The sequence below is a fragment of the Equus przewalskii genome, chromosome 13 (assembly GCF_037783145.1).
Source record: "Equus przewalskii isolate Varuska chromosome 13, EquPr2, whole genome shotgun sequence".
NCBI lineage: Eukaryota > Metazoa > Chordata > Mammalia > Perissodactyla > Equidae > Equus > Equus przewalskii.
This window is the reverse complement of record NC_091843.1, coordinates 44,546,842-44,571,299: the sequence shown is the minus strand read 5'-3', so window position 1 is coordinate 44,571,299 and position 24,458 is coordinate 44,546,842. Positions and strand designations below refer to the sequence as shown.

General features: G+C 36.0%; 1 protein-coding gene across 2 annotated transcripts in view; it reads left to right on the top strand.

Moving 5' to 3' along the window:
- Positions 1-24,458, top strand: part of ADAMTS19 (ADAM metallopeptidase with thrombospondin type 1 motif 19) — a 236,401-nt gene that overhangs the window by 29,373 nt on the left and 182,570 nt on the right. For both annotated transcript variants that reach the window (XM_070569341.1, XM_070569340.1), the window contains exon 3: positions 18,436-18,601. In XM_070569341.1, coding sequence (XP_070425442.1) covers positions 18,436-18,601 — 166 coding nt within the window. The remainder of the gene's footprint in view (positions 1-18,435; positions 18,602-24,458) is intronic.

Sequence of the window (24,458 nt, the reverse complement as noted above, 5' to 3'; positions counted from 1 at the left end):
TTTCGTTTAAGAGAGAGTGCAAAATTGCTCTCCAAAGTGTTCATGCCAATTATTCTACCACCAACACTGTTTGAGTACTTGTTACTCCACTAACCTCTCAACCCTTGATAGTGTCTAGTTTTACATTTCGTTTCCATGTTGATGACTATAAAATGGCATTCTATTATTGTTTCCTTTTTAATTTCCTTGATTATTGGTCAGGTTGATCATTTTTTCATGTCATCAGCCATTAGAGTTTCTTCTAGTATTATGAATTTCCTGTCATGTAATTTGGGAATCTGACTGGATTACATTTCTATCTCAGAATTGTGTATATTTAAATAAATTTCTTTATTATATGTTGCAAATAGTTTCTTCCAGTCTGCAAAATTTGTGTTGTCATAAAGTGTTTCTACATTTTAATGTGATCAAATGTGACAATGCCGTCCAATGTGATTGTTGCATTTGGTGCTACTTTAAGAACATCTTTCCTTCTCCAAAGTCATAGTCAGATCTCTCTACTGTTCTCTTTTAATAGTTTTGTATTATTGAATTTCAATAAAAAGCAAGTTGCAGGGCTGGCCTGGTGGCATAGTGGTTAAGTTTGTGTGCCCTGCTTCAGTGGCCTGGGGTTCATGGGTTTGGATCCTGGGCATGGACCCACACAGCTCATCAAGGCATACTGTGGTGGTGACCCACATACAAAAAATAGAAGAGGATTGACATAGATGTTAGCTCAGGGACAATCTTCCTCACCAAATAAAACCAAGCAAGTTGCAGAACCACACATAGATTTTGTTCCTAGTTAGTTAAAAGACCCACAATGCTATGCATTTTCTTGTGGGTGCCTATATGTATATGTATAAAGAGATAAAAGGATCTAGAAGGAATCCAATCAAATTGATAATATTGAATAATTGTGGAGATAAGTGAAGGTGTTTAAGATTGAGGATGATAGAGATCTTTAAATTACTAATAGTAATTTTGAAAACCATTTTGATGGAGAGTGCTTGTATACTGCTTGTGTAATTAAAAATCAATGTATGTAGGTACATATATATTTAATATTCTTATATTTCTATTTATTATGAAAACAGTATAACCAAATAAGAAATTTTTTTAATAAGAGATGCTTTCATATTTTCACTACTTATAACCACTGTTATAATTTTAGTATACTGTTTTTATTACCAGTCTGTTTCCCTATGACTGTATTGAATTATTTTAAAAGTTCAAATTAACATGTACCTACAACTTTTATCATTTTTAAAGAAACAACATATCAAATGCATTTCACAGTCTTACCACATAGACTTCAGTAAAGTCAAATTTAAAGAGAATAAAAGATGTGTTTTCCCTGAGTATACCATAATTTAGCTTATTATTTTGTCAATATTGGGACTTCAAGATGGCTTCCATTTTTGCACATTTTTGAAAAGTGAATATTATCCTATGTGGTTACTGCTTTGTGGTGCTTCTTTAAGGAAATCTTCCCTATTTGAAAGTCATAATCATGTCTCTTCCATATATTTTTCTTTAATACCTTTTATGTTGTTGAGTTTGGTAAAACAAAGCAAGGAGGGCTTATTTTGAGTGTATCCCAAGAATAACTTACTAGAACTGCAATTACAGAGTCTGAAGGTGTAGGTAATGTGGCTGTACAAGAATTTCCCAAAGGGCACTAAATTAGGAAGTTAGTGCCACTAGTGAAGTTTGAGGGCACCAGGTTGACTTTATTTTAGCCAACTACAAATTATAATTTTATATGCTTATTTTTTTTTAAAGGTTTTATTTTTCCTTTTTCTCCCAAAGCCCCCCAGTGCATAGCTGTATATTTTTAGTTGTGAGTCCTTCTAGTTGTGGCATATGGGATGCCACCTCAGCATGGCTTGATGAGCAGTGCCATGTCCCTGCCCAGGATTGCAACCAGCAAAACCCTGGACCGCTGAAGCAGAGCATGCGAACTTAACCACTTGCCATGGGGCTGGCCCCTATATGCTTATTTTTTAAATTGCTATTTGAAACAGTGAAATTGTGCCTGATTGTTGGAATTTACATTCTTTTAATTATTAGCCAGAAATGGCCATTATTCTATACCTATTTCTCTACTTGTTTTCCTCCTTTGTGAATTGTACTTAACGTTTATTTGTTTGGCTGTTAGAGTCTTAGTGATTGTCATTTACAGAACTGATGTTACGTAATCACATTTACTCGGAAAGTTTTCTCAATCCATTTTGCATTTTTAGTTGAACTTCAGTTAAAGTTCTCCTTTCAGCGTTTTGGTTTTTTTCTCCCCAAAGCCCCAGTGCATGGTTGTATATCCTAGTTGTAAGTCCTTCTAGTTTTTCTACGTGAGCTGCTGCCACAGTATGGCAGCTGACAGACGGGTGGTATGGTTCTACAACCAACCAGGAAACGAACCCGGCCGCCCAAGTGATGAGAGCAGCGAACTTTAACCACTAGGCCATCAGGGCTGGCTCCTCCTTTCAGTGGTTGGATAACATTTTTCCTTCTTTTAAGTAAGATGCTTTGTAGTTATCTTTTTGAAGTAACACTTTAATCATTTGTGATGAGACTATTTAGGTAGATTTCTAAGTATTTAAATGAAGCTATCTTAAGAACACTAATATCAACCGGAAAAGAGGTTTCTAGGAAGCATCATGATTCTCTCTTTGACTCTGCCTGTTCAATAATTTTTTTAAAATTTTAAGCACTTGTTTATTTTCAAATTTTACAGATGGAGTTTGATATAGATGGGGTGCAGAAAGGGTCTAGTACAGATGGGTTTCGGATAGGGTCTGTTAGCTGAAGATTAGTTGGATCAAAGTTGATTTCAAGAGTGAAAGGTAGAGCAAAGAACGTAGGTGAATGATTGCTTTCTGGTGAAGGCTCCCCAGCTCCAGCTACTGGAGGTTTCAGTGTCTTCCATGGTGAACAGGATTGTCTTTGGAGGAAAGTACCAATCAAGCTACATTAAGTTCAATGTGTACTTTTTTGAAAGTTTTAAAAATTCGACTGTTATTTGAAGATCTTTTAATGAATAAAATCAATTAGCATTACGGACGTGTCAGTCTCTGTGTTAGGTTTAGGTGTTCAGTGGTAAAGCAAGTCGTGGTAAAGTGAGTCATGGTGAAGAAAATCTGGTGAGAACCAGAATGTGGCAGGCTTCAGTGATTGGAAGGGGAGCATGGAAGAAACAGCTGCTGCCTTTCTAATTCAGTTTGCAAGTGCTAAGAATCAGTAAGTAGTTGCTAATTTGTTGGATGATGGAGTTGATATCCAACAGTATTTTTAATATCTTGGCTGTGTATAACAATATAAAACTTATAAGAATAAAGAAGTTCTACAGTTAGGTTAAATAAAACTTTAGATGGAATAGAATGGCTTAACTCTTATACTTTGTTGCAACCAAGATAGAAGACAGAGTGAAATTACTCATTATTATCTAGTTCATAAGAATCACACCCAATTACTTTTCTGTTTGTACGTAATGGATTGCTGTCAAGTATTTTGTTTTTCCTAATGTTTTATTTTCCTTTCAAACCACAGAGATGCCATTCATAAATGTTAAAGTTGCAAATCCATATGTATGTGTGATGAATTTTGAGTTCAGACATTTTTCCTATCTTCCATGGAAATTTATATTGCATTTAGCATTAATGAAGTAAGGAAATGAATGGTAGTTGTATCTAATTTTGTATTTGAATTTTAAATAAGTCTATTTTTCAGAATAGTTAATTGCAAACAACAGAGGATGTGGAGCTGACGGAAGTATTCACTTGGGGCTACTGATTTTCAGTCTTCATCTTCCTTCACCATCAGCAGCACTGGGAATAGCTGATCACACCCTTTCTTGCTTGCTATATGTTTCTATCATTTGCCCTCCAGGACTCCACAGCTCTGACTGCTCACTCTCAGGCTGCTTCATTGATTCTTCTTCTCTGTACCTGTTTTTTTTTTTTTTAAAGATTTTATTTTTTTTCCTTTTTCTCCCCAAAGCCCCCCAGTACATAGTTGTATATTCTTCGTTGTGGGTCCTTCTAGTTGTGGCATGTGGGACGCTGCCTCAGCGTGGTTTGATGAGCAGTGCCATGTCCGCGCCCAGGATTCGAACCAACAAAACACTGGGCCGCCTGCAGTGGAGCGCGCAAACTTAACCACTCGGCCACGGGGCCAGCCCCTCTTCTTCTTCTCTGTACCTTTTTTACACTCGTGTGCCCTAGTGCTCAGTCACAGGCCTTCTGTTCTTTTCTGTCTACATTTATTTGGTGATCTTCTCCAGTCTCATGGCTTAAATGCTAACTGTATGCCAATGATTTCAAAATAGGTGACTTTAGTTCAGTCTACTCTGTTGAGCCCCAGGTTTGTATGTCCAGCAACCTACTTGACATTTCAACATGAGGGCTGATAGATATATCGAACTTAACATGTTCCAGACTCAACTGATCATCTCCCCTCTCCATTCCCCCAATGCTGCTCTCCCCACATTATTCTCCATCTTATTGATGGTCAACTATATAATTCCATTTGACAAGGGCCAAAAATCATGTTGTGGTCCCAAATTCCTCTCTTTCTTTAAACCGCACATTCAAGCATCGTAATTTCTGTTTGCATTACCTTCAGAATTTATTCTGAATCTGAGCAATTCCATTGCCATCAGTATCACTCTGGCTTTAGCCACTGATAACCTCTCATCTGAATTGTTACAGTAGCCTTTGCCCCTCTATAGTCTATCGTCAATACAGCCACCAGAGTGAACCCTTTTAAATAGGTCCAAGCATGTTCATTGCAATACATGTAATAGCAAGACGTATGTAGTGAAAATGTAAAACGTGAATGTGGAAGATACACACATCTTCAGTGTCGTAGTTACCTCTCAGCAGTAAGAGAAGAGAACTGGTTTTGAAGGTGTGTAGGTCCACTTCAACTGAATCAGTAAATTGTTAAATTTTTAAAAAATGATCTACAGCAAATAAATGTTAACATTTCTTAAATACTGGGAGTGAGTTACTGGGCACTCTGTTATCCTGTATAATTCTGAAAGTTTTAAGTATTTTCTAATAAAGAATGATAAAAAATAATAAGTGAAAACACTTTCCATCTTGTTATCCTATACCAGTCTGTACTTGGTTCTTAATGTGTTACTTTTCTTACAATCTTTTATTTCAACTCACCCTACATGCTAAAGACGTTGTTCATTCACCATTCATGTCCATACTTTTAAAATCAAAGAAAATCAATCTTAAGAATGACATTTATAAACTAGAGAACATCCAAGTAAAATGAAAAGAATGAAGAAGGATAGGGAACCTATTTCATTTCTGGAATTGCTGTAGTAACTGGGCACATAGAGAGAGGCCGTGAGAGCATTTGTCATACATTTGAAATGTGATAAGGTGCTTAGGATGCAGAATCAGGACTCATGGTTTAGAGTCGTGGTGAAGAAGCCTTCTGGACCTTTTATAAAAATCTTTTGGAGAGTTACCACTGTCCAGTAGAAGGCTGGATTGCTTCAGAGTGATGATTGCTCTTTTAGTGATTGAAATGCATAAACATAATATTAAATATTTATCAGGAATGTTGATGAACAGGTGGAATTCTTCTTCTCTGGGTAGAATTTGGAACAAACTGACCCCTAATTTCTTGTTTAGATATGGTCTTATTTATAAATGTCTTTCATAAAACGATGCGTGAGCGTAATATTTCTGATGTGGTCTGCTATGTGCAGAGTGCATTGGGTTCCCCAGTTTATAGCAGATTATTTCAGCTCTTTAGTGGTATTACCTCCCAAGGTAACCTCTAATAATTTAGCCTGTTATTACATTAGCTTTTTGAGTCTTTTTACTCATTGATGGGACATGTATTAGAGAGAGAGTAAAAAAGGTTGAGAGGAGAAAAGGTCAAGCGTGTTCTTTTAACTCTCCTTAGTCATGTGTTTGTATTTGGGGATCTTGTCATTAAGAAACAGGCCATGTGAGAAAGAACTTTCTTGGTACAAGATTTGTTTCTCCCTTTAAGGGGGAAAACACCAGTATAATTTCTTGGATATTACTTAATGCCATTCAAAGTGGGGGTGGGGGCAAATATTTGAATGATCCAAGAGTCCTAAGTGGGAAAAAACCAACACATTTTGCTGTTGTGGGTGCAAATAGGAAAGAGGACTTAAAATCTACAATAAGTAAACTCAGTTGTTATAAAAGATACTTAAGATCATCTGTTTTAAAACGACTGTTTTGTACCCTGCTGTATTTCCTGCATCTAGCATATTAGCTGACACATACTATGCACTCAGTAAATATTGTTAAATAAATTAATGATTATATTTGTTTGACCTTTCATTGAAGCTGGAAAATAAGTTGCAGCACATTTTCCGTCTCTGAGTACCAGTGCTATGGTCTTTGAGTAGTTTGCTCCACTAATCTTGTTTCCATGGTAAAATGAATTCGCATCTACTCTCTAGGGATATGTAGGAGGTTGGCAACATCTCTATTAATTGTGAGGTCACCAGTAAGACCTGGCGGTGATGAGTACTTCCCCAAATCGCAGCTGTGCAGCTTTCTCAGTGGTCTCATTCAGTTCTACTTAAAGCACATAACTGGGCTGGAATTGCATGAGATAAGTGCTGCAAGTGCTCATCACCATGGTGAATGGCTCTGAAAAATCACGGAGTGATTAACCCTTTAACAACTAGGTGTACAACTAAAGCACACCAATTCATGAAGTGTGCTAGGGTGGGTGGCAAGTTGGAAGCTACCTTTAAAATATATATAAAAATAAATTTATTTAAAATATATGTGTATATATATATATATATATATATATATATATGTCAGGCAAAGTTACTTAATAAATTTAAGTTCTTCTCATGATACAACAAAATGGAATATGTAAAATTCTCTCATCTGCAACAAAAGTAAGTCATGTCGTTGTGACTTTTGAGAACCTGATTGATATAGGCAGGGAAGTGCTCTTTCGCTGTTTTTGCTGTTGAACGTAATGGCATGAGCACATGTGTTTGATCATCTTGCATAGGACTACTGAATTTTTAACTTGAGCAATATAGGTTAGACAGGGCAATAGCTTCTTCAGAGTGAACTGAAGAGAGTTTACTCCTGTATTTTCTTAAAAGCCACTTCTAGAAAGAGTTAATTCTGGAAAAAAAAATCAATTATCCAAGCTCCTACTTTTCTTTTAACCTCACTGGCCCTTCCTCCTCAGTCTCCTTTGCTGAGTCCTTCTCTGCTTCTCAATGTTAGGGTCCTCAGAGTTTGGTCTTAGACCACTCTTCTATTCTTTCTTGTCACTCTCTTTCTGGATAACATCACTCATCTGCATGGATTGAAAATTTATCTTTATAATGGCAGCTCTTAGATGTATGTCTCTAGCTCAAAACTCTCCTCTAAACTCTATGCCCCTAACTGTCTGCTTGATTTCTCCACTCAGATGTTTCACAGATATATCAAACCCAATCAGGTCCCATCAGAAACTTCGATTCTCTGCCCCTAAAATCTGTTTCATCCTCGGTGTTTGACATTTATGTCTTAATTACAGACATCTATCTCCCCTTCTTGATTACTTAAGCCAGAAACTCTGAAGTCATCCTTAATTCTCCGTGTTATTGTCCTTGCATATTCCAACGTGGAAGTTGGGTGGTTGCCATCTGGTTTGTGTGAGAATCCAAAATTAATCTTAAATGTATTTATTTTTCTCCACATCCTTAGTTCAGCCACCATGATCTTGCACTTGAACTATTATAACTGACTTCAATCTGGTCGCCCTGATTCTACTCTTGTCACCCTATAATCTGTTTTCCAAAAAAGAACAAGAATGTTCTTCAAAATTTATATTGGATTATGCCATCCACTGTCAGTTACTTCCAGTTACACTTCAAATAAAATCTATATGTCTTTTTATGGTCTTCAGAGCTCTACGTGAGTCCTGTCCTGCCAGCCCCCCTGTTCTATTTTTGCAGTTATAATTATTTGTCTATGACTGCTACCACTGGCTCAGTCTCCACGTCAATTCTTTAACTGTGTCCTGGGTTGCTTATGGGTTTTCCTCACCGATAGACTTTACACTAATACCACCATTATTTATTGTTTTAATTACTGCAGTAGCTTCCCAAGAAGTCTTGTGCCTTTCCATTTCAACGTTTCTTTTAAATTAAAGAGTAATCTAAGTCATATATGTACATCCTTTGAAAAGTCAATACTTATTACAAAAATTATAATGGAAAAAATAAACTCTTCTGCCCCCTCCTCTCCATCCTTGATTTCTGCCCTCCAGGAGCAATTGCATTTCTTTTAGTACTTGCCTTTCCTCTATATTGCTAAGTAATATAGTTATTTATTATTTTTCATTTTTAAAATGTTTTACTGTACATAAACATATAGAACACAAACATATGTTGTTACAAAAAATAATTTAAAAATGTATACTTTTATAAATACAAAGTTGATCTATTGAGTTCCTCCCATATATCTTCCGAGGTCATAGCCTTAGTATATGGCATCTTCCCCCTAATACATCTCTTCCCTCACTTATATTCGTTTTCATATGGCTGGCTCCTTCCTTAGGTCTTGCTTCAAATGCTGTCTCCTTTGAAAGGTCTTATTGGGCCACCCTCTCTAGCATTTCATCCTGTTCTCTATTTCTCTCAGATCCTTGTTTGTTTCTTTAATTATACTTTTAACAATTTATTATTTCTTAAGTATATTTGTCTGAATACTTGAGATTTTCCTGTCTTTCCCTCTAATATAGAAGGTCCATGAAAACAGGGATTAAATCTGTTTTCATCTTTGAATCCTCAATGCCTTACATAGTGCCATATGGTAGGTATTTAGTGAGTACATTTGTAATGAACAGTAAATAATCATCAGGAGATACAATGGAACAGAATAGCTTTCGTCTAGACAGGTTGATAAACTTAGAAGTAGATTTAAAACTGAATTTGCTCCCTGTTTCTCAACTCGCTCTTTGCATATTTAGAGAATCCATAGACATCCCAATGGATTAATTAAAAAATCTTTATAAGCAACAAGAGATTACAGTAAAGTGAATGGATACAAGAAAGTATATGAAAATCAATAGCTCTTCTTGATATGAGCAAAAATTAGACTATAAAATGAGAAGTGAGATAACCACCATATTAACGAAAATATCAGTCATTTTGGATAAGTAAATGTTAGGACGGAGCGTTCATTTACCACTTTACCAGTTTTTACCACTTCCTTTTTACTTCTGCAACATAGAACAGCTTCTATTTGTTATCATACTTGTAATGTTGTTTATCTAAATGGAGTTAAAAAGGAACATTTTTGAAATTGTTTTTAAATCCATATCTCTGTCAAGTCTTGGGGAAAAGTTAAAAGAGGGCGGTGGTTTTCAAGAAAATGGGAGAGAAAGCATATTTTTTCATTTGTAGGAATGAAATCTGTTCCTGTGTAATTATTATGTAGATAAAATAAGACTGTGTTGAAAGAACATAACACAGAAGGCCATCATGAAGCATCCCATAGTAAAATCTGTAACCAGTGTCCAAGAAAAGATAGATGGTCTAAAAGCCAAAGGAGGATTTCATCAGGGTTTATTACTGAATATGAATCAAATAAGTGACACTGCTGTGGAATGCCCCTGGGCTTCTTTCTGACAGTCATTTCCTATGTATCACTCTGCTCCAGCCACATTCGCCTTGCTTTTCTTTAAACGTGCTAAGCTTGTTCCTATCTGAGGGTCTTTGTTTCTCCCTCTGCCCAGAATATTCTCCCCCTACACCTTAGTCTGGCTGTCTCTCATACTCTAGGTCTCTGCTCAGATGTCACCTCACCCAGAAAGGATATCCCCACTTCGCTTTCTAACCCCTTCATAGTACTTGGCACCTGAGTTCATATTATACATGTATAACTTTTCGTTGACTAAACAGGACTCAAGTATATCATAAAAAAACTAGAGTTTTTTTTTTTTTCCTTCTGGTCTTCTGTCTGGTGTTCTTCCCTCTTAGGTTGGGAGAAGTCCCCTGGCAAAGTTAGTCACAAATAGTCTCTATTTGGTAATTAAAATATTTGTCTGTCAAACCATCCAAATTCACATGAAGTTAATTTGTGTCCCACACCCCCTCTACATTCAGGCTTTCTTAGAGCTAATGACAGGCAGTGAAGAAGGGGGAATGGAGTCAGCGTCCTCATTATTTCCCCACCTAGAGCTTTCGTTCCTTCTGCTCAGTGCACTGGGCATCTCTGGCTCCTTTAGGACTGATCCTATAAGGGAGGTGAGAAGGGGGAGAGTGCTTACGGGACTGATGGTGTCATGGGATGCTGTTGCTGCGCTCTGTGTTTGGCAGGTGCTTAAAATGGACACTCTTCTTTCTCTCATGGGCCACATTTGTGGGTTCTTGGGAGGCTTCCCTCTTCAGAGATTCCCAGTCCCTGTGGTCTCACACCCATCCTTTAAAGAGGGTTAATTCCTCTTCTCCAGATGGTCACTTTCAGCTCCTGCCTTTGCCCTTAAGTGTCTGGTGGGATACTTCCAGGCTGTAGTTTAATCTTGGTTTTGATTGTGTAATAGAACACAGACATAAATAGGTATGTAAACCATCAATGCAAAGCTTATTAACAGATGGTTATAGAACAATTGTATGTATAACTTTGACTTAGTTGAATAAAGAGCACATTGTCTCCCCTCTTGGCATCTAAGTTGCTGATGGGTCTTACCAGCCTTGTTCACTACTGCATCCTGAACTCTGCCTGTACAATGTTGATACTCATAAGCATTTCATTGAATAGAGGATGGAATGAATGAAAAGCTAATAAAATTATGATATATTTAGAGTATAAACTAATTCATCAATTAAAAATCAGGCTTATAAAGATTATTTAATACTATTAAGAAAGAAAATAGCTATTAAGCTATTCTTAAATGAGAAAATATAGTAGAATATAAACCTTTAACATGTATGCATGTATATAGGCACACACGCACACACACAGGTATATCATACTTATATGCTTATGTGTGTATGTTAATAGACTAAAAAGAAATATATAAATATGTATAAAATCATTCTATATGATGGGATTTGGGATGATTACTTTATCTTTTAACTATATTTTTTAAATGTTCTGCTATTTAAAATTTCTGGTTCTATAATCAGAAAACATTTTAAGAAAGAAAATTAAAAGGAAGGAAGAAGGAAAGAAAAACTAAAACCTTGAAATATTCTCCCAGATCTGCCGTGGGGGAGTTGTTGGGCATCCACCATTGCAGGCGGCCTGGAGATGAAGCCCTCAGCCCACTCACAGAGCCAGTGTGCCTTTGGCAGCTGATAAGTCTGATCACATAAAACCGTCAGCTCAAGATAAAGTTCAGAGCCTGACGCAGTATTTTTGTCTTCTGCTCTGTGAGGGATGGGGCCTGGCCTTGCTATTGATATCAGATTTTGGACATCTACCATCTGTGAGGTGTTGTGCTTGACATCAAATCCTCAGTGCAAAATTTTTTAAAGATGAGAGTTATTTGGAATAACAGTCATATGGCAGGCCTAACCTTTTTCAGATAGCCTCCCAAAGGCAGCATGCACTTAAAGCCAGGCAGTCGTTGGTTTGAATCCTGTCTTCCCCACATACTGATTTGTAACCTTAGGGCACAATAAATCTTTTTGAAACTCACATTTTTCAACTGTGAAACTGGTGAAATTAGCATATGTGTCCCAAGCTTGCTGTTTGATTAAATGAAATAATGTATATACAGTGTCTAACATACAGGCATATTATTTTCTTATATTATTGTTTTCTTATAAATATTTTAATGTAAGTTTGGAAAGGGAAGAGTAAAGGACTATATACTTTTTTTAGCTGGGTAACTAGAAAACAATTAGAGTCAGGAACAGATACAAACTTAGGGAGGAGGTGCTGGTTTGGAGAGAATGACGATAGAACTGAAGTGAGATCATGAGAAGCGAGGGACAGGGAGAGTGGATCTTTAATGGAAGCAGTGGGCTGTGAGGGGGATTTGGGAATCATCTCCGTAAAGGGAGCTATAAAACCATTGGGAGTCATAAATGCAGAGAACAATTGCTGACACAGACCTCCCGTGGAGTGAGGAACATGACCTGTTTAAGGAAACAGAAACAGTTGCTAGAGAAGAAGAGAACTAGAGCAAAGTAATATTCATGGAAGAGAAAAGTGGTCAAGAGTCCAATGCCTTAGAGAGGAGAATAAAGGAAAGGAAATTGTGGGTGGCCTCAGAGTAATTTCTGGAGCTCAGTGGGGGAAACCAGAATGCAAGTCGAAATGTTAAGTAGAATGTAGGTAGCAAGCAAATTTAGAGTGATGTATTAAAACCAAAAATCAATTTGGAAGTTGGGAGACCTAGATTCTAGCCCTGACATTCACATGAGCTGTGTGTGTGATTTTAGGCAAGTCATGCAACATTTCTAAGCCTTGGTTTTCTTGATTTTAAAACCCCAGTGATGGCTGGATGATTTCTAAGTTTCCTTCTACCATTGTAGTTTCATGATTCTTTTTGAAACCCTTTGGCAGTGAAAGAAAATGGAATGATGTTAGCAATGTGGTCACATGAAAGCTTTTCCTAAAGGTAGAACTTGGGCGCACAAGGAAAACAACATTGGAAATACCAGAGGAAAGAAATAAAACTGTAATTTGCCCCCATATCGAGTCCCCCGGAGGGTGAATAGATGCTCTTCAGAGCAGTGAATCGGTATATTTTCTTTTATCTCAAAAAGGAAGAATACATTGAGTTAAAAGCAACATTCCTTGAGTGCCCACTTTGTACCAGGTCTTGTGTATTGAAGGCATGACGATGAGTGCTATGCCCAAAGCCTTCCCTCAGACAGCTCATGGTCTAATCAGAGAGACACGAAAATAGTAACCACATTGGATTTATTAGTGTAATATGGAAAAGGTACACTGTGGAAGTGGAGAGGGGAGGCAGTGGTTACTTTGGAGAGAGGACAGGGTTGGCTTGATTTTGAAGGAATGACCCTTCATATCAACAGTGACATTCTGGAAAGAGGAAAAAGCATGTGCAATGTACCAAGATGTGATCATGCAACTAAAAATCATGCAACATATTCTGAAATATGTTAAAATATAAAATTTATCCACACAACTAAAATTTGTTTGTTATGGCTATATATGAAGTTTAGGTAGTAAAAATAGAGCTGGAGAGGTAGGCAAGATTTATCATGGCCTTTTACCTTATATATCCTTCATTAAGGATAAAGCGGAAACATTGAAAGGGTCAAGTCAGGAAGAGTATTTTAGTATGATAAGACAAGAGGACATAGTGTCAGAAGTGTATTTTCATACAGATTTGTCTGCATAGGTAAAATACACAAATGCATGAAAAATAACTCCCATTTACATATTGAAAATGACATTTTTTTGAATAAACCATAAAACAAACTTATAGTATTATGGTTTATGTTAAGTCCTATGTTATGGTTACATTTTTTTTTTTATTGAGTTAATGATAGGTTACAATCTTGTGAAATTTCAGTTGTACATTAATATTTGTCAGTCATGTTGTAGGTGCACCATTTCACCCTTTGTGCCCACCCCCTACCCCACCTTTCCCCTGGTATCCACTAAACTGTTCTTAGTCCATAATTTTAACTTCTTCATATGAGTGGAGTCATACACAGATTATCCTTCTCTCGCTGGCTTATTTCACTTAACATAATTCCCTCAAGGTCCATCCATGTTATTGCAAATGGAATGATTTTGTTCTGTTTTACAGCTGAGTAGTATTCCATTGTATATATGTACCACATCTTCTTTATCCATTCGTCTGTTGCTGGGCACTTAGGTTGCTTCCATGTCTTGGCTATTGTAAATAATGCTGCAGTGAACATTGGGGTGCGTAGGACTTTTGGGAGTGCTGACTTCAAGCTCTTTGGATAAATACCCAGTAGTGGGATGGCTGGATCGTATGGTAGTTCTATTTTTAATTTTTTGAGGAATCTCCATGTTATGGTTACATTTTAAACTATATAATGCTTTATTTGCTTAATGAGATATACACTATAACATTACCATACAAGAAAAAAACTTTTAAAAAACCCAAACTTATATAGAAGTTTAGATCATGTAGAGCATCAGATATTTGTCTAAAATGTTTTTACGAGCCGGATCCTTTCAGCAACTTCCATTACTGCTGTTTAGAAATAAAACACTTGTGCTACTTCCAGTATTTCACTAATTCTCTAATATATCTTCTAGTCGGATAGTAGACTAATCATCCTCAGACCTTCAGGACATTGACTTTCCTTTTCCTATCAAGAACTTCGTAATTTGATGTTTTCAGTTATATGGGTTCTTATTTTTTGGCTATATTTTCCCCTTTCTCTACTTAAGCCAGGCATCTTCCTGAACTGTTCCCTAGACTCCACTTATGCTTTGCCCTTGTTCATAATGCTTCCTCTTACAGGGAGCAACTTGCCCCAGTCTTATCCAAATCCTGCTGTCCCTCAAGACTCTCCTCATATCCTGAAATTATAACGACCCACCACCTTCCTCATCTCTTTTAACACTTACGGTATTTAGTTCTTGTGATATGGCATGTATTTTTTAAAGTAGGATCCTTTCAAAGACTCACAACATGCAGTTTAAGCATCAGATGAATACCTTCAGCAAGTCCACTGACAGTATACCTAGAAAACCAAGGTTCTAGAAAATAAAGAAAATTTCCAGAAAGGAGCATGGAAGAATGAAGAGAAAACTTGAGATAACTTTAATAGTGCTTCAGTTCTGTGAGTGAATAGGAAGTGAGGCAGTGGGAGGCAGTAGTTAACGTAGCAGGAGTGGGAACAAGAACAGAGAGTGCCATGTTGCTTTCTAATTTTTTAGTTATGTTTTAGTCACACTTATCTTAGAGCTTTAGAATTTATTTGTCTATTGAATAGGCCATAATTAATTTGAATTTGAAAAATGAAACATTTGTATTTGGTGAATTGAAGCAAGAATACATAAAAATCTAGGTACATTAGCCAAATCAAATTTCATGTGTTGATTTGAAGTTGTTGGCAGTATTAGTATACCAACATGATCGATGTTAATGGTTGTTTTAAAAATCATAGAGGCATCTAAATAGAGAAAGAGTAAAATATCAGAACAAGTAAGAAAAGAAATGGATGGTAACTTATTTTCACTTATTTAAGTAATGGTAAATTTGCAAAATACTGAAATTCTTGCTAAAATGTCAAATCAAAGAATAACATTCAATAACAAAAGAGCAGATTCCACCATATGAGAAAATGCACCTGATGACAGAAATAAGGTAGGAAACAACTATTAAACAATTTCATTTCCAAATATTTGCATGAAATGTCTCAAAATAGTTAAAAGTAAATTTTAAAAATCTGAAAAGGGCAATCTGGGAGAAAAACCCTTAGATAGTTTGCATTTATTTTAAATAATGTATTCTACCATATTAATTCAAATAGCCTTTTCTTTCTTTCTAAAATTGAAAGGACCATATTGGCACTAAAATGAATGCTGTCTAATTGTGGATCGTCAAACACAGGGGCACTTGTGCAAAGAGGTTAATATGGATTTGTGTTCCTCCATGACTTGTAAAATCACCGTGCAGAGGGACTGGACCCGTGGCCGAGTGGTTAAGTTCACGCACTCCACTGCAGGCGGCCCAGTGTTTCGTTGGTTTGAATCCTGGGTGCGGACATGGCACTGCTCATCAAACCACGCTGAGGCAGCGTCCCACATGCCACAACTAGAAGGACCCACAACGAATATACAACTATGTACCCGGGGGGCTTTGGGGAGAAAAAGGAAAAAAAAAAAAAAAATCACCGTGCAGATAAAAAAATCTATTTCGTTAGTGGAAAAAGTGAGCCCTCTGTTGGGACACAGTAAACATCAAGATTTTCTGCAACTGTGCTTTAATACAAGTCATTATCATGAAAGATACCGAGCTAAACGAGAGGACTTCTTGTGCTGTAGGATAGTATTCTGGTCTCAGAAAACCCTTCCGTAAAGAGAGAACACTGAACGCTTGGTTCTGAATATGCCCCAGGATGAACTGAATCTGGCACCCTGTGGTCAGACAGTAAATATGTATTCAAGGGATGAGTCACCATTTATACTTATTCCAACATTTTTTTCCATTTTAAAAGTAGCCGTCTTGTTTTTAAAAATGTCTATAGATAAAAGCCTAACACAACAGATAATTCTATGTTATGAAGAGGTTTCCAAATCCTAACTAAAGATCATTTATTTCAGACAATATTTAATGTGCTAATGTGGAGTTACAAAGATGAACAAACTGATTCTTTGGGCTCTCTGAGCTCTTCAGTCCATACTCAAATGTTTGAGTGCTTATATTTATTGTGGTTATTCTTATTACTAAAATAAAAATCATGGCAAACATTTATGGAGTGGTTCCCCAGTATCAGATCCTATGATCAGAGCATTACATGTGCTTTAAACAATAAATCTTCCAAACAACCCAGTGAAGCTGTTATACAGATAAAGGTGCTGTAACTTTCTCATGGTTACATGGCCAGTAGTAGGTGGTGAACCCAAATAATCTTAAATTCAGAATCTGTTCTTGGAGTCATTAAATTTTATGATAGTATGCAATTAAATTTTATAGGGTTTATTGTTATAACTCTAACCATGTTTATAACCTGCTGAAAGAATGTATCAGATTGCAAATTTGTGATTTAGAGAAACTGAGTATGTTTACTTGAGACGTTCTAACTGGGCATCATAGCAATTATTATTTTAATCATCAGCCACACTGTCTCTTTTATTAGTGACCTTGAATACTGTCTGAACCTCAGAATCACACTAATATATTAGAGTAACTTTTTCTGTATTTTCATAATCTGGATCAGTGATATATAATGTGATACTACCTATCCTCAATCCATGTGTAGATGTACTATATCTTCAATGATTATTATTTAAATTTAAAAATACTTGATATTCAGTTTTTTTTCCCATCAAATTAGGCTACAGGGAAAATTTGGGGGAATTTTGCATTATTCCCACCTGCAAATGATGTGTGCACCCATGTGTGTATGAAACAGAGAGAGAGGAGAGGAAGAGACTGGGAGAGAGAGAGGAAAAGAACGGGAGAGAGAGGAGAAGGGGACAGAAATAGATAGTACTTGAGAATTTTATTAGTGATATAAAAATTCAATAAAATGAAATTGATGAGGATTTTAGATTTATTCTTAAGGTATCTTGTACTGTCCATTCTGCACAGCATAAAATGAGGTAACATATTGGCGATCACTTGGTCTTTCTATATAGAAGAGGCAATACACTTTAATAATGAAAACAAAACAAAAAACCTCTTCTATACTTTTGTGGAAAACATACACTTTTTAGCATAGATTTATTTTTTCTTAATATCTAGTTTGGAAGAATTACTATATCTGAAGAAATAATTATATTATTACTGTGCTAGTTATATGTGGATCAAATTAAAGTGAACCGTACATAATTTTTCAATAGTTAATGCAAAACAGAAATAAGAACTTTGATATTAGCATGTTGGGTATAAATAATGCAGGTTTTAGGGGATTATTTCTTCAAAAATATTTACTAAAGAGTTAACAGAATAAATAGTCAAATATGTTTTATATATGTGTATTGCAGTAGAGCAAGATAATAAAAATTGAAAAGATCCAGTCATATGTTCTTCCATGTGCAATATTTTCCTAGTTATAATGCAAATTTCTATTCTAAAAAAGGAAGAAAAGAAATGACCAGGCTTAGCTTCAATATAATAAAAGGATACCTACTTGTTATGAGGTCTTTTTATTAATCATAACCATATTTTACAATTTTTAGCACTCTGTCAAAAATTGGCTAACTTTGAAAACATGGCATTGTATGAAATGAAACTTATTTATGTGAGTGATGCTTCGTTTCTTCTGTAATTTATTATTCAGAAATTTTCAAATTGCTTACTAGAAGGCTTTAAGAATGTTATGATATGTTATGTTATGTTGTGATAATTTCAGTGCTATGTCTCCTACATTTGCTTTGATATGTTACATGAATTACTTTATTAAGTAACAATCGTCAAAAAGCTGAACCATGTGATGTACCCAATTAAAAACTGTATTGCTCTTCTGTACATGCTGTACATGTAAGTGACCCCATGGGTCTCCCAAAGTGAGCCTTTAACATTCCAGAATTTTTACTGTGCATCTGTTGCTGGCATCTAGCCTCCCACCCACACAGGCTAAAACTAACTAAATGAAGTTTATGCTAGTGCAATAAAGTACGTAAAGATGAAGTAATAAAATGGGAAGACAGTCACCTTATTAGTGGGGCTGCTAAAATAGCTTTACTAGAAGAATGTATGCATATATGTGAAAGAAAATAGAGTGTGTGTAAGTAGGAGAACCTAGAAATTAATTTATTCAAATAGTATTTCTTAAATACCTTTTTATGTTATATATTCCAGATGGGATTTATACAGCTCAATGAGGACTTCATATTTATTGAACCGCTCAATGATACAATGGCCATTACGGGTCACCCACACCGTGTATATAGGCAGAAAAGGTCCATGGAGGAAAAAGTCACAGAGAAATCAGCTCCTCACAGTCATTACTGTGGTATCATTTCAGGTAATGCCTTCTGAAAGGACTTAACTAAATATGCAATGTGAGATGAATCTTTTAAAAAGTTTCTCCTTCTTTCCTTTCTTTCTCTTCCCTCCTTCCTTTCTTTCTCTCTTCCTCTCTTTCTCTGTCTCCATCCACCCACTAGCTTTATCTTTTTTAATGTGGAATCTCTTTTGGTTAACGACAATTACGTGTATCTATTTTACACTTATCTTTTAGTTTTCTATGAAGTACTACATTTAAATATCAAAAAATAGAAACTCAGAAGGACTTCAGAGATTGATATATAACGTGCCCTTTATGTCTCTCGAACTGTGAAGTGTTCCTCATGGGATGCCGTTCACCTCACTGGAATAGAAATGACACAGAGAATTGCAGATCTCCTGAAACTGAATGCTGTGAGCTCATGGCCTTATTTTAATGTCACCTCTCTGAGAACATCATAGATATCTCTTTACTTTTATCAGAAGAATCTTCAACGTCTTCCTCCTTTTTTTTTTATCTGACCCAAGTAAAAACCATCTTGAAGGTTAAAATTAGCAAAGGAATAGGAAGAAGAGTAAAGATTTATTTCTTTGAATTTTATCCTCAGTATCAGAATACCTTAAATCTGGAAGTTTCAGAGGCTCATAAACATTCCCAACCATCAAATCCTAGTCTCTGTTTGTCTGCCAGTTCTTCACAGAAATAAAATGGGGGTGACTCTTTTGTGTACTTCCTTACTTTCTTTGGCAGAGATTTGTGGCATTAGCAAGAACGGTAACGAAAATGAATGATTTCTGTTACATAAGTAGGAGCTGAAAGTCATAGCTAACATTCAGAAAATCATTAGAAGTTTCCCTAGGAAAAAGTTTTAGACATATAATTCAGACATCTCAGTGAATATTCACTGATAGGAGAAATATTTCCAGTTAGAATGTGAAGAACTAAGAATTTATTGAAGAATTTTTGGTGTAAAGATTTTAAAATTTGACTTGCAGATTTAAAATTAGGTGTTAGTGTAGTTAGTGCCAAGATATAAATTCTAAAACTGGTTATGATATTTGAGGCTGGTTTGGGTATAAGAATTGTGACAATAAGTAACATATGCAGAGGCCATAGGATGTTATCATCAATTGTCTAGGGTGTTCAGATTCAGAAGGAATTACAATGTTTCTGTTTAGAAGTAGTTATCTCAAATTAATCTGTGATTTCTCTTTCATTTTGTGAAAACTCATGGGAATCATCTTAAAAAGTGGTGAAGTGAATGAGTCTATCTCTGTGTCACACTGATGTGCAAGATCAAGTCAATTTAAAAAAGACACATTCCTCTTCTCCGTTCTAAGAACTGTCGACACAAAGGAGATAAAACAGCTGAACAAAAGTCATAGCATTATGAACAAGCAAAAGGCTTTTGTATTGTGAAACGATAACAGCAGCAACTTGGATTTAGTCCATTTAAGGAGATTGGCTTGTATGAGTTATACTGAAAATCTGCACTATGCAACTTTTGAATCATAGTAAGTTCCAGCTGTTCTAATTACTCAAGTACATGGATGACACAAAGCAGGCTTTGTGTGCCATTATGCACGGAGGAAAGGTTTCTAGAAAATGCTTAATTTTAATAGGTTTATAAAGCATAAATACATGGTTCATATTTAGCAAACATTGCTCATAAAGTTTCTAACTTATGTGGTTTTTTTAGGCATGACTGTTATATATTAATTGACCTATGTGGATTAAACACTTGCATGATTTACTAAGCTTGCTTATTTTCAGATGCTTTTTAAGGGTCTAGAATTTTAAAAATCATTTTAAAATTAGCAATCCATAAAAGAAAATATTAGTTTACTTATGCTGATGAGTTTATCATAGCTCTTCCCTTCTTACTTTAGGCTGATGTATTAACATATTAAACACATGACTCAGATTTGGATCATGTTGCAGTATTTGTCTTTGCACAATGGAATCGTAAAGCTTACTAGTATTCAACTAGGTCCTTGCACTATTCTCATTCATCATTTTAATGCCTTAGGTATATTATGTTTATATGTATTGATTACATGAATGTTTTTTCTAAACAGGGACCTTGATACTTCACAGTGACTTTATTGTGTTCTTTTATTAAAAGATAATATAGAGGAGAGGAAGGCATATGAGATTGAGAGTCAGAGGCTCCTGGTTGAAGGCATAGCTTCAGTCTCACTGCAGCTAGGTACTCTTCTTCAATTTCCTTAAACTTTTGAACCTTAGTTTCTTGATTTGCAACATAAGCATGACAAGTCACTGCACAGGGATGTGGAGCTAAATGACAGAGCTCTTTTCTCAAGAGGCCACCAATGTATTATTTTCGACAAACTGGTAAATAGCTAATTATACTGTAGTATGATAAGAACTATGGCAGGCTTAGTACACAAAATTTCAAGCTTTTGATATTGGGGGGTACTGGCCTCAAAGATGGAGTAAAACTTATATAGACTAGGGGGAGAAAAGAGAATGGAGTGTGCAGGTTAAGATAATGGACTTTGGGGTCAGACTACATGTGTTCACACCCTTATGTTAGCACTTCCTGTGTGACTTTGGAAAACTTACTTTATCTCTTGAAAGCTCCATTACAATATACAAAATGGGAATAGTGATACCCCTGAACCTCAGGGCTGTTGTCAGAATTAAATGAGATTATATGTGAAAATGAAAAACTTATGTGAAATTTTTAGTGCATGTTGTTAGACCGGGAAAGAGTATTTCAGGAAGAAGGAGCAATACATGCAAAAGTACAAAGGCAGGAGAAAGCATTGACGAAGGGAGCCGGAGCCAAATGTCTGCAATATGGACATGAGATCCCATCCTGGAAAGGTAGTCATGGACTAGGTAATGAAGGGACTTGTGTGTTATGTCAAAGACTTTATCTGGAAGGCAAAAATGTGGTCTTTGAAGATTTTAAGCAGGCAAGAGACATTATCAATATATATTCCTTTACATTTCAGTATAAACTTATAAGTATGTCTAGGACTCGGTGTGAACAAGAAAGAGATTTATAGAATTGAAGAGTACTGGTCTATTTGAGCAGGAGATAGAGATCATCACTGTTCTTAGCTAACTTAACCAGACTACTACTGAAATAGTTTCCATACGCCATCCATAACTATTGTGGAGATTATCGTCAGCGTGTGGAGGGTATTATGGAGAGCACACATTGAGCATTGGTGAATAGGCATTTTAAAATTTCGTCTAACTGGAAGTGTGCAGTATCAACTGTGCTCTTTTTATACATGCGTATAGGTAGAAAATGGTCTCAAGATTTAGGAAATGAAGAATGAGCTCAGCATAGTTGATGTAGACAATGAAGACATCAAGGGAGCAGCTTAATAAAAAGATTACTTCAATATGCGTGATTTTCACACACAGTGGCTAACTTGTATGATGGAGTTTACCATGAAGATTGAGATTCTTAAGAAACCTAGAATGTTCAAGTAGCCTATTTAACAATAACATGTAAATAAATATGCAGGATACCAACAGTTTGGGGCCAACGCAGCTGGGTCACTAGCTGGGGCAATAAAGGAAACAAACTTTTCTCTCTCTTATTTGATCTATCTGCCACTCTTGGTGCAATTCAAAAGCCCCTTATTTTATAACTATCCTCTTGGTTTCATTTTAGCTCTCCTTTTATTTTTCTTACCTCTCTGTCTCCTCCATGGGCATGCCTTCTTTCACTCGTCCACCCCCTAAATATAGGCATTTCCCAGGACTTCCTCCTTATCTTTCTCCTTCTCACTCTACATGCTTTCTCAAGATGATATCATTCAAATCCATGGGTTCACTTTCACTTACACATTGATTAGGTCCAAACTTCTCTCCCGACTGCCAGGTGTTTAGTAACTTGTACTCAGATGTCTCTCGGGCACGTCATACTTAATAAATCTAAAACTGATCCCATCATCTTCCTTCACAAACTCCTCTGCTGATATCCCCCACTATCTACCCAGTCACTCAAAAATAAAAATTAAACAATCCCTCCCGTGCACAACCAAAGCAGACAATAGCAACGAGAGTAATTCTAACCACCTCCCTTTTCTTCCCCTAAGTCTTTTTACTCATGATGATGTCTGCTTTTTAATATTTTGCCTAACATCTCATCCTCTCTATTCCTATGATTGCATGATTTTTACATGCAAGGTCAATGACATATCCACCTAGGAGAGCTGCCAGATATATATAAATTTTTTTTCCCGTAATCAGTTTATTAGGTGTTCACCCTGCCAAGATGAGTCTTTTCATATACTTGTAGGAATGTCCCCTGCTAAATATTATATGTTTATGTAACAATATACTAATATATAACAGTAGATAGGATTGAGATTACAATTAGAGGAACTACAAAATTCATTCCTGACTGTCGGAGATCTCAAGATACTAATAAAATGAATTTCTTATGTTGTCCTTCATCGAGGTCTTTGATATTAACTGCTGGTGCTAGCCCACAAGTACAAGTTTGGGAAAGGAGATGATAGCAGTTTAGTGACATCTACAGAATTTTGGTAAATGGCAAGGAGAGGAACACGTGACAGCTGACTTAACAATGGATTGTGGAGTTGACTGGACGACTATAGAAACTTATTTAAACTAATTGAATAGTACGCTTAAATGGTTACATTTTGTGGCATGTGAGTTATACCTTGATAAGGCTGTTAGAATCCTAAGTTCATTATTGAAGCACCACGTGCCTACAGGAAGTTGCACAAGTGATGTGTCCAACTGCTGATTTTTTTCCAAAATGAACATAACCATGTAGATCAGAATATAGAAAATGTCAGCACCACAGATGTCCGCATTGTGCCCGCTCCTAGGCACTAATTTCTCTTACCTCAAGTTATTCACTATCCTGACTTCTAACATCATGTCTTCCCAGTTTTTGGTGTTTCCATAAATGGAACCATACGCCACCTGTTCTTTTGTAATTGACTTCTTTTGCTCAGCATTATGTTTGTGAGATTCATTCACATTTTTGCACATTGCAGTAGTTGGTTCATTTTCATTGCGATGTAGCATTCTGTTGTATGAATAAGCCCAAATTCCTTTATCCATTATACTATGGATGATTATTTGAACTATTAAGAATAGTACTGCTTTGAATAATTTCTATATATGATTTGCATGCATTTCTGATGAGTACATATTTTAGACCGTTGATCATTGGATATGCAGATGTTCAACTTTAGTGGATACTGCCAACCAGTATTTCAATGTTTATCCTAATGTAGACTCCCAGTAGGTATGTGTATAGGACCTCCAGTTGTCCCCATACTCTTGTTGACACTTGATATAATCATCTATTTATTTTAGCCATTTTAGAGATTTTAATTAATTTAACTTATTGTGGTTTTAATTTGCATTTCCGTGAAGACTATGAGATTGAATCACTTTCTCATATACCAATTAGCCTTTGATATATCCTTTCTCTGAGAAATGGCTGTTGAAGTCCTTTGCCAATTTTTCCATTGAGCTCTGTCATTGATTTAGAGTAGCTTTTTATTTCTTTATTATGGAAAAGTTTTGTTAACATCTTCTCTGACTTCATGGCATGCTTTTCATTCTAATAGTGGCATGTTTTAATAAGCAGAAATTTTCTTTTTTATGTAGTTAAATTTATAAATATGTTATTTGTCGTTACTGCTTTTTTTTGGCTCTGTTTGAGGAATCTTTATTGCCCTAGGGTCATAACTTCTGATGGAAGGCAGAACCTAATCCTTTGTAACCCATGCGTAATGTTTAGTAATAGGGGCAACTGCCTGAAATTAGGATGTGTGAGGCAGTTACTTCAGGCACTTCTTTCAAGTAAAACTTCTATTTTGTCACTGGTTTGAAAAAGAAAGTCATA